The sequence below is a fragment of the Chlorocebus sabaeus genome, chromosome 14 (assembly GCF_047675955.1).
Source record: "Chlorocebus sabaeus isolate Y175 chromosome 14, mChlSab1.0.hap1, whole genome shotgun sequence".
Classification (NCBI taxonomy): Eukaryota; Metazoa; Chordata; class Mammalia; order Primates; family Cercopithecidae; genus Chlorocebus; species Chlorocebus sabaeus.
In genome coordinates this window covers 79,460,781-79,475,238 of record NC_132917.1, presented here as the reverse complement: position 1 = coordinate 79,475,238, position 14,458 = coordinate 79,460,781, and the positions used below count along the sequence as shown (strand labels likewise).

The 14,458-nt window shown below is 37.6% G+C and overlaps 1 protein-coding gene across 3 annotated transcripts in view; it reads right to left on the bottom strand.

The window, feature by feature from the left end:
* CTNNA2 (catenin alpha 2) overlaps positions 1-14,209 on the bottom strand; it is a 1,149,887-nt gene extending 1,135,678 nt beyond the window's left edge. The window contains exon 1 of one of the 3 annotated variants that reach the window (XM_007970059.3): positions 14,014-14,209. Coding sequence is in view for 1 of the 3 variants with exons in the window: in XM_073023121.1 (XP_072879222.1) it covers positions 3,489-3,589 (101 nt within the window). In the remaining 2 variants the exon portion in view is untranslated. Of the gene's footprint in view, positions 1-3,488; positions 3,605-14,013 lie in introns of those variants that run through there. The other 2 variants (XM_007970060.3, XM_073023121.1) reach the window with 2 other exon arrangements.
* Between the last annotated feature and the right edge of the window lie 249 nt (positions 14,210-14,458).

Sequence of the window (14,458 nt, the reverse complement as noted above, 5' to 3'; positions counted from 1 at the left end):
AGATACAAATTCATCATTTTCATGTAAATGTTTATTCATTTGTCTCAGCACCATTTGTTTAAGAAACTATTCTTTCCCCCATTAAATTGTCTTGTCACCCTTGTTGAAAAATCAATTAACCATAAATATATGGGTTTATTTCTAAATGCTCAATTCTATTCCAGTAAAATAAATGCCTATGCTTATGTTAATACCACTTAGTCTTGATTATTACACTTTTGTAGTAAGTTTTGATATTAAGTATGTCTTCCAACTTTGTTCATCTTTTTTAAGATTGTTTTAGACTATTCTTATTTATAAATGAGTTTTAGAATGAGCATAACAATTTTTGCAAAAGAAAAAAGGAAGCTGGGATTTTCACAGCAATAGCATGGAATCTCTAGATCAATTTACCTAATTAATATTAAGTCTTCTAATTTGTGAACATGCATATATTTCAATTTTTAAAGTCTTCTTTAAATTATTTTAATGATATTTTGTAGCCTTTAGTATCTTCACTAAGGATTTGCATTTTCTGGAGTGAAAGACAAATAGTAACAGTATAGATTGGTTTATAATTATAACAAAGTATAAAAATAAAAGCTATTTAAAGTTAGCATTTTACCAGTTGAAACATTTTGTAATGCCACTTGCTTATAAGTTTGATATAAAATATTTTAAATTCATACTCAAAAAGGAGTATTTATTTCATATGGTATTCACTTGCCTTGGTTAAGAACAACTCTGCAACTGTAAGATAAAATGAGCAACAATAAAATGTATACACCTGGATTTAAGAGGTCAGGTATTCATAACAGCAACAGCAAACAAAAAATTATTTCCAAAGGCAACCAGTCATCACGAAAATTTCATCAAATAGACAGAAGCATCTCAAATTATTCAAGCAAACTAGAACAGAAAACAGCTATATGTTGTTAACTGATAGTTTTATTCAAACTTATCTTAGTATTACTTTAACTCATTTTTATGGTATAATTCTTTAAGAAAAGAAAGATAACCAAATTTTTAAACTAGATTCAGTGATTCAGCACTAATAAAAGTCTCTTGCAATTCTATTTAGCATGACTTACCACTTGCTACTAATTTCACATACACAGTCAATACTCTACAAAGTGAAATGCCTGTTTTCAACAGTAAAAATTATATCATCTACTTAAACTAACTTATTAGGTTGGTACGAAAGTAACTGAGGTTTTTGCCATTACTTTTAATAATGTAATGTAATAATGTAACGTAAAAGCAATCTTGCCATTACCTTTAATGGAAAAAACAGCAATTACTTTTGCACCAACCGAATAGAATGGATCACAAGGTTTTAAGGTGATGGGTTCATTAATGATAAATCAATACTGATATGTATGCATAAAGACTAGACCAGATGAACAATTACAATTCAAGGCAATTAGCCCATTTTCTCAATTTGCATAATCAGTGAAAGGTTTTCATTCAAAATAACCATTTTCCTGATTTGAAAAATCATGAAAATACTACCCAAGTTAAGCTTCCTCTCGAGTTTGAATAAGAAGATCTTACTGCCAAAAAGTAAAATTCTGGGTAAGAACTGGAGACCGTAAAAGTTTCTTAGTGCTGCTGTATTGGCTATTGTATCAAAATGGACACATTTCTAACAAACAATGCTAGATGTGGAATGAAGGTCTTGTATTAGCACAACAGCTTCGATATGCAAATGATGACAAAATATTTTAAAAATCAGATATCCAAAGAATAAAGTGACTTAGATAAATAAAAAAGTTTACTATCACAGGTATTAGCATAATCAAACATGTTGTCACCATCACTAGATCATTATGCACTCATCCAAGATATAGAAAAGACATGGTCCATGCCTTTGAATGGCATACAAAAAAACACCATGGAATACTGAGAAACATCTGTAAAAATGCCAAGCAAATTTCTGGAAGTGAGTATATGAAATTCATGTACACACTATGCTTACTCCAAAGGGAAAGATTCACAAATATACTGATATTGGTATAAATATACTTAGGTTACCATGGAAAAGAGAGATATTGAGAATAATTTTAAAAGCAAAAAAGGTGTGTTTGGAGTACAGTATAGACAGTGTATTTCCAACCTGAAGAGTACCTCAATTCACACTAAATCTAAGGTAGAAGAAAACAAAATTATTTAAAATTATAAGACACTAAAATAAAATGTTTGAGTATTATATTTTACCATTTTCATGTAAATAAGCCTTGCACGTGGGGTGTGTGTGTGTGTGTGTGTGTGTATTTTTAAACTATGAACTCTTATCTTAACATATAAAAGAGGTAATACAAATTGATAAGAAAAACACAAGGGCACATTTTTTGAACCAGTAAGTATTTCAACAAGGTGACAGGAGACAAAACCAAATATAAAAATCAAAAAGAATAATTTCTACATCAGCAATAACCTATTAGGAAATATTAAAGAATAAAATCCCTTTCCCAACAGCAATAAAAACTCATACAAGATAGTAATAACACAAAATGAGAAATATTTCCTTCTATAAAGAAGGCTATTTATGTTACTGAAGGACACAAAAAAGACTTGAATAAATAAAGAGACATGCCAATGGAAAGATTATGAATTGAGAGTTGTCACTTCTCCCTCAAAATTATCTTAAATTAAATATAATACTAACTAAAATACAGTGTTGTTTTAAAATTGATAACCCGATTATCATATTCTTCTGAAAATAAAGATGTAAAAATAGAGATGAAACTTTGGGGGGGAAAAAAAAAACCATCACCTACCGGAAATCATAATAGTAGTTTTGATAGTATATCATTAATTCAGGAATAATGAAAAAAATTATCTATATGCAGAGAATATAATTAAGTCCTTAAATTAAAATAAGATAACTAACTCATGCAAAAAACTTGGAAAACATGAACACACTCATCACAGCAAAGACAAAACATTAGGCCATTAGACAAAAAGCAAATGAAAAGATAATCAACCTCTAGAAACCTGGGAAACAAATTTATATAAAAAAGAAGTATTCTTCTTACCTATTCATTGGTAAACTTTTACAAGTTTAAAATTATCATGTATTGGCAAAAGGGTAAAGAAATATGCACTTTCATATTGTTGGTGGAAGGTACTAACAATTGGAAGAGCAATTTGGCACTATTAAAATTTAAAATTCACACACCTTATGACTCAACAATTGCATTTACGAGTTTACCTTTAAAAAATACATTTGTACATGTAGAAAATAAACCTGTATAAGGATGTTCATCTTAGCACTGTTTGAAATAGCATAATAGCATAAACAAACTGAATGTACATGGAAATAAGGATTAAATAAACCATGGTACAACCACACTATAAAATGATAGGCAAGAGTTAAAAAACAATGGGGTATATATTTTTGTACCAGTGTGGAGATCTCTCTAAACTATACGTAAAGTGAAAATAAAGTATAGAACATCATGCCACCATTTAAGAAAAAAAAATTATATGTATATACATAGCTACACAAACCTTGACCTCTATTCCTTTGAAGTAGTCTCCTGGGGCCCCCAAAATCAATCTTCTGCCCATGCCACAGCCCATATTGAAGGCAGATGAACCCAGACATTTTATCTCTGTAGACAGCCAAAAATTGAATACTTAAATTCCAAAAAAATGCAATGTTACACAAAAACTAATGTAGAGGAAGAATTTTTATTATGGCAGGAAACACATTTATTTAGTTGAAAATAATACACAAATTTATATAGACCTACGATCTCAGTTGTGCTTAAAAACACCCTCACGGCCGGGCACGGTGGCTCAAGCCTGTAATCCCAGCACTTTGGGAGGCCGAGACGGGCGGATCACGAGGTCAGGAGATCGAGACCATCCTGGCTAACATGCTGAAACCCCGTCTCTACTAAAAATACAAAAAAATAAGCCGGGCGAGGTGGCGGGCGCCTGTAGTCCCAGCTGCTCCGGAGGCTGAGGCAGGAGAATTGCGCGAACCCGGCAGGCGGAGCTTGCAGTGAGCAGAGAGCTGGCCACTGCACTCCAGCCTGGGTGACAGAGCGAGACTCCGTCTCAAAAAAAAAAAAAAAAAAAAAAAAAAAACACCCTCACTATATGATAAACTCAGATATACTCATGTTGAGGGGAGAAATTCACCAAATGTTCATTGAATAGTTGGACTGCAGTGATTTTGATTTTCCAGACTCTTTTTCTTGTTATTTTCTAGATGTTCTACAATGGGCATTTATTACTGTAAGTGCAAAAGACAAAACATGTTCTTTTTGAAACAATGTATCTTCTGTTATTGGATTCTTGAGATACCTCTGTATAGATAATGCCAAAATATTTCTGTACTCCCAGCCTCTCCGCTTCAGTCTAGTCTCACTTTTCAGCTACTGAGTAGCTATCAGTATCCCAGCTTTAGTTCTCCTGAATGTGATTTCTCCACCTCTCCCACTGCTGTGCTCATTGATCCCAACTCCCTGCCAGGCCAGCCCTGTCCCAGTTCCCAGACCAAGACAGGACTGAATCTGAAAGTACTAATACAAGGTCACCTCCCCGCTCCACAATCTTACTCCCATCCATTGCTGAAGCAAAGTTGCTGATTCTGTGTCAGCCTGGATTTTTGCCCCACGCCACTGTGGCGTCAGTACCACACTGCAGGACACAGTCGATCGTTCTGTCTGGTATTAAACTGTTCAGGTACTCATAGCCCCTACTAGACTGTCAACTTATGAGACAAGGCACTGTATCTTAACTCATGTATGGCTCCGGGACTGTATCCCCCAAAACAGTGGTTTCCATAACTTGAAGGAAAGCATTTGATAAATGGCTGTTACATACGACCAGAAATCTGAGGATCTGTTTGAAGATGGAGCGAGCTCAGAGACTTAGTTCAATCAACAAGCATTTATGAAGGAATTACTGTGGGCCCAGCCATGAAACAGGAAAATACTAGAAAAATGGAAGATGCAGCTCCTATCCTTAAGACAGAATCTAGAGTGATTGAGAACACCTCAGGAAAAAAAGTAGAAAATAATTACTGTTTTGGCTTCTGCCTTAACAAGCAAAACATGAAAATCTTCTTGCCTGAGGTCCTGATTTCACAGATGGGCAAACTGCAATCGAATTTGCCTGCCTGGATTCCAGACTACTGCCAGCACTGACTTTTACTTCCTGTCCCAACTCCATGGGCCCCAATGTGCTTGGCTTTGCTTGTCACTATTTTTATGCTTGCCCACTTTAAATTGTTCCCTTGGGTCCAGATTCCCTCCCCCTCCAGTTCACGCTCTGGGCTAGGATCTAAATTTTCTCTTTCTTGTGCTACGTTGCCCTCCATCACCTGTTTCTGCATACACTCTCTCACAATAAAAAGTTGGGACCACAATCTCAGCTTTATGCTTCAACCTCTTGTCAAAACCTGAGAACAAGGCAGGCCTCTATATCGAATTGTAATAAACACTGCCGCTTACTTACCCAACAATCATTTACCCCTTCCTTATTAAAAGAATTGCTACTCGGTTCATCAATACCCTAACCTTCTCCACCCAGTGAATGCTAATCCCATATGTAGTCCCAGCCGGTACATCCTGATTTAGTCTAAGCCTGTCATTCATGGTATACCCATTCCCCTTGCCATTGACTAGATTGGGAATGTTCATGTGATTCAGTGTTGGCCAGTGACATAAGAGAGAAGTCTGCAGGAGGGTTTTTGGCAAATACCTCCTCATTCTGCAGGACGAGACACTGCTGCTGCATGATGGTGTGCCAGGAACTAAAAAAGTGATCAAAGCACTGGCTGAGAAAGCGGTCAACACACAGACTGAGCACACACAGGAGAAATGCAGAAAGTAGAAACTAAGCCCAGGTCTCCCATGCTCTGCATTTCTTGTCACTTTTAGAAATCTTTTCCAATGTATTCCCCTTCCTCTGCTGCCAGGTAACATATATTAAATAGTGCACCTTAAAAGTTGTGTATATATATATATTTATATTATATATATATATAAAGTTTTATATTTTTATATACATATATATATATATATATATATCAGCAGCTTTGTTCTCTATCTCAGAGGAGTAACTTTCGAATAGGAATTTGATAGATATTTTGGTTGTTTTTAGTTTGAAGCTATTATGAGTAAGCTGTTATTAATTTTCATGCAAAAGTCCTTGTACATATGTTTTCATGTCACCTGGGAGTGGAATTTCTGGATCGTATGGTAAGAGTATTTTTAACATTAAGAGAAACTGCCAAACTGTTTCCCAAAGTATTACATTCCCACCAGCAATGTATGAGTATCACAGTTGCTTCACATTCTCTCCAAAAGTTGGTATTGCCAGTCTTTATAATTTAGTCATTTTAGTGTTGGGATAGTGGTATCACATTGTGGTTTTAAATTTAATTATTTTGGTGAATTATAGAGTTAAACACCTTTTCATGTGCTTGTTAGATATTTGTATATTTTCTTGTGTGAAATATCTCTGCACATATTTTGTTCATTTTTTAGACGGATTGCGTGTCTTCTTACTGAGTTGCAAGAGTTCTATACATCGTCTAGATAAAGCCCTTTGTCAAGTATCCAGAGAGAGACATGTAGTTCTAACAAATCTTTTGTCTTTTGAAGAGCAAAACTTCTTTCTTTAACTTTGATAAAGTCTAATACATCTTTTCTTTTAAATTTTATGATTAGTGGTTTTTGGTTCCTAAGGGATCTTTGCCTAATCCAAAATCACAGATTATCTCCTACATTTTCTTCTAGAAGTTTATATACTCAAAATCATAGATTGATCCCACAAACATTATGCTCAACGAAAAAAGGAATATAAAAATGAGTACATATTCTGTGATTCAACCTGTATCAATTTCTAGAATAGGGAAAATGAAATCTATAGAGACAGAAAGCAGATTTGTCAGAAGTTTTTAGGGTAACAGATATATTCGGTATCTTGATCACACTGACAGTTACACAGGTGTGTTTGTCAATCAACAACAAAGTATTCACTTAAAATGGGTACACGTCATTGTACAAAACATATGCCCAAAATTTTACTAAAAGAATTTTAATGGGAATTCGGAGCTGGATTGGTAGGAAGACACCACCAGGTCCTCTGAAATAGAATTTAGGGGATAAGCAAGGCTTTGCTATGCCTGAGGCAGAAATATTAATCTTAAAGTATATATAATTTCTTAACTAAACATTACTTCATTCTAAATGCATAAATGCCATATAGTCTTTCACAAACATTGGCATGGCCGAAATAAGCCAACCACACACTGGGCGAGTCCCTAAATAGTGGCAGCAACTGACTTGTACCTTCAATGTAGGAAGAACTTTCAAAATGAAAGAGAGGGAAGGATGGAGAGATAAGAAAAGACAGATTACGTAGTCCCTCACGGTTTGCCAAGAGACCACGAAGCTAAATTTGCAATTTTATTGGGAAAGGGAAAGCATATGCCACTGAAGGTGAAGTTTTTTTTTTTTTTCTTATGCAGCAGAAGTTTATGTTTCAAAAGAAAGAAAACACAAATGGAACATAATGAAAATAAATCATTTTGCCTTGAAATTTTAAAGAAAATTGAGATATAGAATTATAGAATGTTACAGCTAGATGTAAGTCTAAGTCACTCAAAAGACAGATAAAATAAATAAGGGTTGGAGAGTTTGAGGCTTACTTAGTCACATAACAAATTAATTAGCTGGCTGAAAACCTGGACAGGAATCCAGTTGCCTTGGTTCAGTGTGCTTATAAAATTATGATCTCTAGCTCAATGCTCTGCACAGAGCAGGTATTTTCAAAAAATACCTGTTGAATGAATTCATGCTACGTAACATAATTTAAAAAATACATGAAAAGCGTAAGTGCAGTAAAGAGATGAATTTACATATAGATTTATTTTTCCCCAGACTGTTTTTTTTTTTTTCTTTTTTTTTTTTTTTTTGAGATGGAGTCTTGTTCTGTTGCCCAGGCTGAAGTACAGTGGCACCATTTAGGCTCACTGCAGCCTCTGCCTCCTGGGTTCGAGCAATTCTCCTGCCTCAGCCTCCCAAATAACTGGGATTACAGTCACCCGTCACCATGCCCAGTTAATTTTTGTATTTTTAGTAGGGACGGGGTTTCATCATATTGGCCAGGCTGGTCTCAAACTCCTGGCCTCAAGTGATATGCCAGCCTCAGCCTCCCAAAGTGCTGGGATTACAGGTGTGAGCCACCGTGCCCGGGCTTCCCCAGGAAATTTGAGTCTTGTATACACTTCTTTATGCTACTTCTGCACATTAGAAAAACGACAACAACAACAACATCTTTTGTGAAATGACTCTGGAAATTATCAATGACAGAAGAAACAGAACGAAGTGGTAAACTCTAAAGAATTGTAGGATACCCTTTCCTGGAAACAATTGAGTATAATTAGCTATTTCTAAAGTAGTTAAAGGACATTGCTACTTCCTCACTGAGAGATAGACTGATGATATTTAACAACTGCTTCAGGCCCCGTGAATTTAAGATAAACTGGGAAGACTGAATTTTCACCGAATGCTTACAAATAAAACATGGGAACATCAGATCCTCTGCAGATTTCTGGAGTCCGTTTGGTTTCTGGGTGGGATGTGGAAGAGCAACTGACATAGCTCCATCAAGAGTCCTTGGCTTTCCTTCCAAAACATCAAGGGGCCATAAAAAAGATATTGGATTTACTGCAGATACACAACGAACAACATAAACTCAACTTGCACAATATGAACATCTCAGAAGCTTTCTATAAATTTTCTACTACGGCTCTGTGGCCCTTGAGACCATATACAACTCAAGGACTTTGTAATCTCTAGCCCTGTGGCATGTCCACTCATTTAATGTAGAAACACTGCAGCAAGTTAGGATCTTATTTAATGTACCTCCATCTCAATATGTCCCATAAATATATTACTTGCCTTCCCTCAAAGCTGCCTAACAAACAAAACAGCCAGATATCTGCAAGTAGCAAGATATTGAAAAATCAACATATGATTTACATTAGTTTTTTTCATTCATGCTCTAGTTTTAAAAACTATTGATTGAAATTTACATATAAAATTTACTTTGAAACAACTAAAATATAGATTATAGTAGACGTCACAGCAAAAATATAGAAAACCCCTAATTAAACAGGTAGTTATACATCCTTCAGCTCAAAAGAGAAAATGAAATTAATTCATTCTGTCTCATCCTTACTCCACCTCCCTGTTCGGTTACTACCCTCACGTATGGGGAACATACCTGCTTTTTTCACTCCTGTTAAAGCAAGTTTTCCTAATACCTGAAATGGAATAGTCTAATAGTTATGTACACAGATAAGGCCTATTAATGAAAAGGAAAAATAAAATAGTGTTCAGTAGTAAAGCCCTAGAAAATTAAGGTCTCTAAAGTTAGACTATCACTATGTTTTGTACAACGTGTTACGAGTAATAATTTCAAAGAGGTATAGAATGCAAATTTATGGTTGAGTTAGAATTCAGCTCTAAGATAAAAATTCACCTGTAAGGAAAACAAAAATGTCAAAAGTAATATGTGTCAAAAATCTCTGGTAGTATAATATAAAGCTGACTAGTAGTAATACATCCAAAAATGTTTTATTTACATCTGCTGAATTTTTAAAACATCCATTAAGAAAGATCTCAATATGGAAAATAAAACTACTATACTCTATGGTCTGTTAGTTTTTAGAAGTATATTTACATTAGCTTTTAAAAATATATTTGTGTTCATGACTAATATATCTTAAGATAATATTCAGGAGGACAATCTTGTATATTATTTGAACTACAAAACAGAAATATATGAGAAACATTTTACTATTTTGGAGAAAACAATGAAATTGTGTCTATTAAAATGGGTTAAACATGAGCATAATAAATACTGATACTTCAAACTTGTGGGTAAAATTTTCTGGAAATCCATTTTTGAATAAAAGAATTCAATTCATATGCCTTATGCTGTTGGATAAAGATTTTATGGATGAATTTTTCAAAATAGTTTATGAACCTCAACTAAAAACAAAGCTGTGCCAACAGATGTAGCCTGTGAGCATCTGTCACTCCACACAGAGCGTATATTTAACCTGCTCCATGCAGGTTCCCTGCTGGACTCTCTATCCTCATCACATATTAGTCTCACAGCCACAAAACTGAAAGAGCATCATCCATTTTGAATTTATTAATAATCTTGGATGCCTATGAAAAGGGGCTTTTGTAATTAGGAAAAGTCAACCATGAAGTGGGAAAAAAAAAAAAAAAAAAGGCCCCTGGAAATACAGTTACACTAACAAGTACTGGCTTCATATAGGTCAAAATAAAATAATCTTAGTTATTATACTACGAGATATAGTTCCGGAATATTCATGGGATAAGGAAACACGAGGGAGAGTTATAGTAACCATAATATTAAATCTTTACTGTTCAGCAAAGGTCAAGTTTTTCCTCTGCCTTGAAGTTAAAAGAAAAGACCTAAGAATATTTTGGGTCTTCACTATGACACTGATCACGGATTCCATGTCTTGGGATGGGGCTTTAGGTGAGATAAAGAACTGAAACTACCTCCATGGGTAGCTGAACCTTCTATGTGATGGAATGGATCCCACACTAGAAGTTGTCTTAACTCAGTGGTAGTATAATTACTCTGACTGTATGCACTCTACCTTTCAATACACTCACCTGCATGCCAAATCTTCCAGTAAATAGTTTCCCTAATGTAATTCAAACACACAATGCCTTTTCCTCCCTCTCTGCTTTTGTTCCAGCTGTGGTGCCCACCCTGCATGAAATCCTTCATAGGAGTCTCTGTCCAAGCTCCAGGGCTACTACCGAATATAACATTTTCCCAGCTACACAGACACCCGTCTTCTTCACAATTCCTCTAGTACTTACTTGCGCTTCTGTCTTTCTAGTACATAATCATATACGGTCTTGGAATGTGTTTAAACTATTTCTCCTAATTATAATAATGTTTACTTAATATATGTTTTGTTTGTACCAAGTACTGTGCTAAACACATTTAACCTTTAAAGCAAGCCCATGAATCAGTCCCCTACAATTTTCATTTTATAGATTAAAAAAATAGATTTAAATTGTACACAAGGACACGATACTCCTAAGAACTAGAGCCTGTACTGACATCTAAAGCTCTCTCCAAAGATCTTGTTCTTTGCCACTGTGAAATAGGACCTCATGCAAATGCCTGTTCTCCTCAACTAGACTGTAAGCTGAGGTCAAAGACAGTGTTTTTTACTTCTTTCTACTTCCTTGGAATACCTCACACCGCTCAGCCTAGGGTTAGGCAGGTATTAAGAGCTCTGAGGGAGGGAGACACAGAGAATATATCCAGAATACGTTTTACAGGGGTCCATAAGATGTTCTATTGGCTCTTTATTGTATCATGTATTTTTAAAGGTCCAGTCAACTAAAGGCAGAAGCCTCTAGAAATGAAATTCTTCAGAGGAAGTCAGTCTTTATCTGCAAACTGGATTACAGTCAAGGAGGCAAGCTGCTTTTCAAAGACACTAGTTGCTCTTCTAAAATGCACATTTTATTAATTGTACTCACGTCTCTTAAAATTTTGCTGTAAACAAAATGTTATTTTGTTTTCTAGTTCTTTAATAACTTGGTATGCTTTGTTTCCATTCAGTGGACTAATGTTTACAAAGGAGGCATATGAAAAGTACCTGTGTTTCTATACTAAGCACAGTATCAAAAACTAGGGCATACACCCACATCCCTCTGCAGAAAAACGGCAACAGAGAAAGAGCAAAGCCCATAGAGGGGCTGCCACCTCCCCACATTCACAACTCTGAAGCCCCACAAAGAATAGCAGAGATACTGGGAGGGGAAAAGTCTTTTGAAAGAAATTTGGACAAAACTAACTTATTATGCTCATATATAATTAACATGACAGTCTTTCACTTGTTTCATGGTATTCTAGGGAAAGGAACACCAACAAGGAAAACACTCCTATCTACAAGTTCACTATTAAGTAATGCAAGCATTCCAGTACACACAGGGTTGAATGCAATCTGCATCAGGATGTTGGTAACACTGGTAATTCAACCAAGCTTTAGCTATATGGCTGAAGAGTCAGCCAAGCCATTAATGGAACTGCATTCCTACCATGGGGAGTTGAAGGAGTCCATCACTCCTAATATTACACACTTCCCCAGCACTGACTCAGGTGATTAACTATCAGCTCTTCATCAAATCAGCACTCAATCACTTAGGAAGGCAATTCTCCTCATCTCAACTCCTGCTTTACACTCCCATAAAATGCAAAACTGCATATTGCACTATTGTCATATAATAATTTAAATGAAAAGAAAAAAAATCAATAATGTGTTCCACAGCATAGTGTCTTACTGGCAACTTCAATGAATCCACCATTAATTTTGGTCCCTCACACACACTCTTTAAACACAAAACACAGCCATTCTAAAGATATTAAGGTGTTTTGGTCTGTCGTTTTAGAAGAATATAAATAGGACAAAATATAGGCTTCAAAATATCCATTTTTGATTTATACTTACACTGTTGGACCCTTCTGAGATGATAAATATACTAAACATTCTGAGGCATGGCTGTCTCGCCATGTATAAATAAACTTTACAGCAGCAATGCTAACAGAAAGAATTGCCAAATTGCCAATAATATGTATAATATAAGGGGTTAGAATGCAAGCTAAAGAGTGCAAGGTAAATTATAGCATTCTGTGAAAATAAGTGATGTAAAACCAACAGCAATTTTAAATTATTAACAATGGTTCCGAAGCTAATTTAACTTTTCCATTGGTGTAAGCCACAAACAGAATCACACAATATGTTTCTCTTCAAACATCTTGAGGGTTCCTATGAGGTGGGTGAAAATGGGTAAGGGTGTCTCTTAAAGGCTATAATGCACCTAATGCCATCTAAATGGTATATTTACAAGTCTGTGGAGTATAACCTCATTTCTCCAAAACTGTCTAACCATTATCCTACTTGAGAAGTTAACCTATGATGAACAAAAGTACATCTCTTCCACCCTTCTGCTCCCTATTTTCCCAAACCTTTCTATCTTGGTATTTTGCATGCTGAGCAAAACATTCCATAAATAATGCTGTGGTGCACAGGCATTAAAGTTTAGAGAGTTTCTGCCTTTGAAGTAGGTAGTGACAGGACCAAGGACACACGGGTTCAATTCCAAGCCAAATATGAGGCGGGTGGTTTGAAAATGTCAATCCAAAGAGGCCTAGGGGAAAAGAACACAAGCTTACACTGCCACCTCCCTTCCTCTCCCCTCCCCTTTTTCTCTCTTGTTCCTTTCCTCTCTTCTCCTCTTTCGTTGTGGTTTCTCACGGAGACAATCAAAGCAGGGAAAGCTGGATTTTAAATTGGTGAGATACACACTGGGAATATGTAATTCCCAATTCCCAGAAGAAGAAAAGAAACTGCTGAAGAGGGGTATGGGGGCTGTTGGCAACATGTCCAAGTGACAACCCTCCCCACCCCCACCCTAATACAGCACAAATCCATAGATTCTTCCTCGATCCCCTTCTCCCTCCAGTTTCCAGTACTCTACCCAACTTGACCCTTCATCCTAAAAATTTAGGAACCTGCAGGGCACCCGCTGTTTAAGAGTGTGTCTCTCAGTATATGCACCCAATTTTCTGGAACCCCTGAATCCGGACAGTTGTAGCAGGGAAGGGATGTTCCCACCCTCCCACCGGGGAAGAGGTAAGAAAGGGGGAAAAAGAGATGGAGACAAGAGGAAAGGGATGCAGAGCTGTGCTCTAGCGCGAGTGGCTGCAAGGAAGACGGGGAAGAAAGAAAGGGTGGGAAGGAAGTGGGGCTGGGAGAGAGGAAGAAAGGGATGAAAGAAAGGCTGGAAGGGAGAAAGGAGGGGAGAGGAGACAGGGATGTTGGGAAGGATGAGGGAGGGAGGGTTGGGGAGCGGGGAGGGGGGAGGATGGAGAGGATGGGAGGGAGGTAGGGAGGGAGGGAGGCAGGCAAGGATGGAGGATGCTCTGCCCGGGACTCACCTCTGTGGGTCGGTGGGAGTTTCTCGCCGCCTCCTCTTTCTCGCCCGTTCCCAGCAGCTGGAGTGGTAATCACAGAAGGGACTGGAGAGGCGGCGGCAGGGACAAGGGCAGCAGCTGCTGCAGCCGCCTCTGGCCGAGGTGCGGTGCCGCCTGCTCTGCCCGCCCGCCCGGGTCTCCGCCTCACTCGGGGCTGGAAGCGAAGCCGCTCCCCCCTCCCCCCCGCCCGCCCCGCGTCCTGCCCAAGCGCGAGCGGCAGCGGCCCGGATCGCCGCTAGGGGAGGCAGCCAGTGCGCATGCGCGGCCGCTGCTCGCTCGCGCGCCCCCGCGGTCCCCGTGGCTCCACGGCGCCTGGAAAGGCACCGGGCTTCGACGGGTGGGTGGGTAGGGGTGCCGCGGGCGCGCGCGGCCTGGGGAGCGCCCGAAAGGGCGGGGCGGTGTGGGGCGG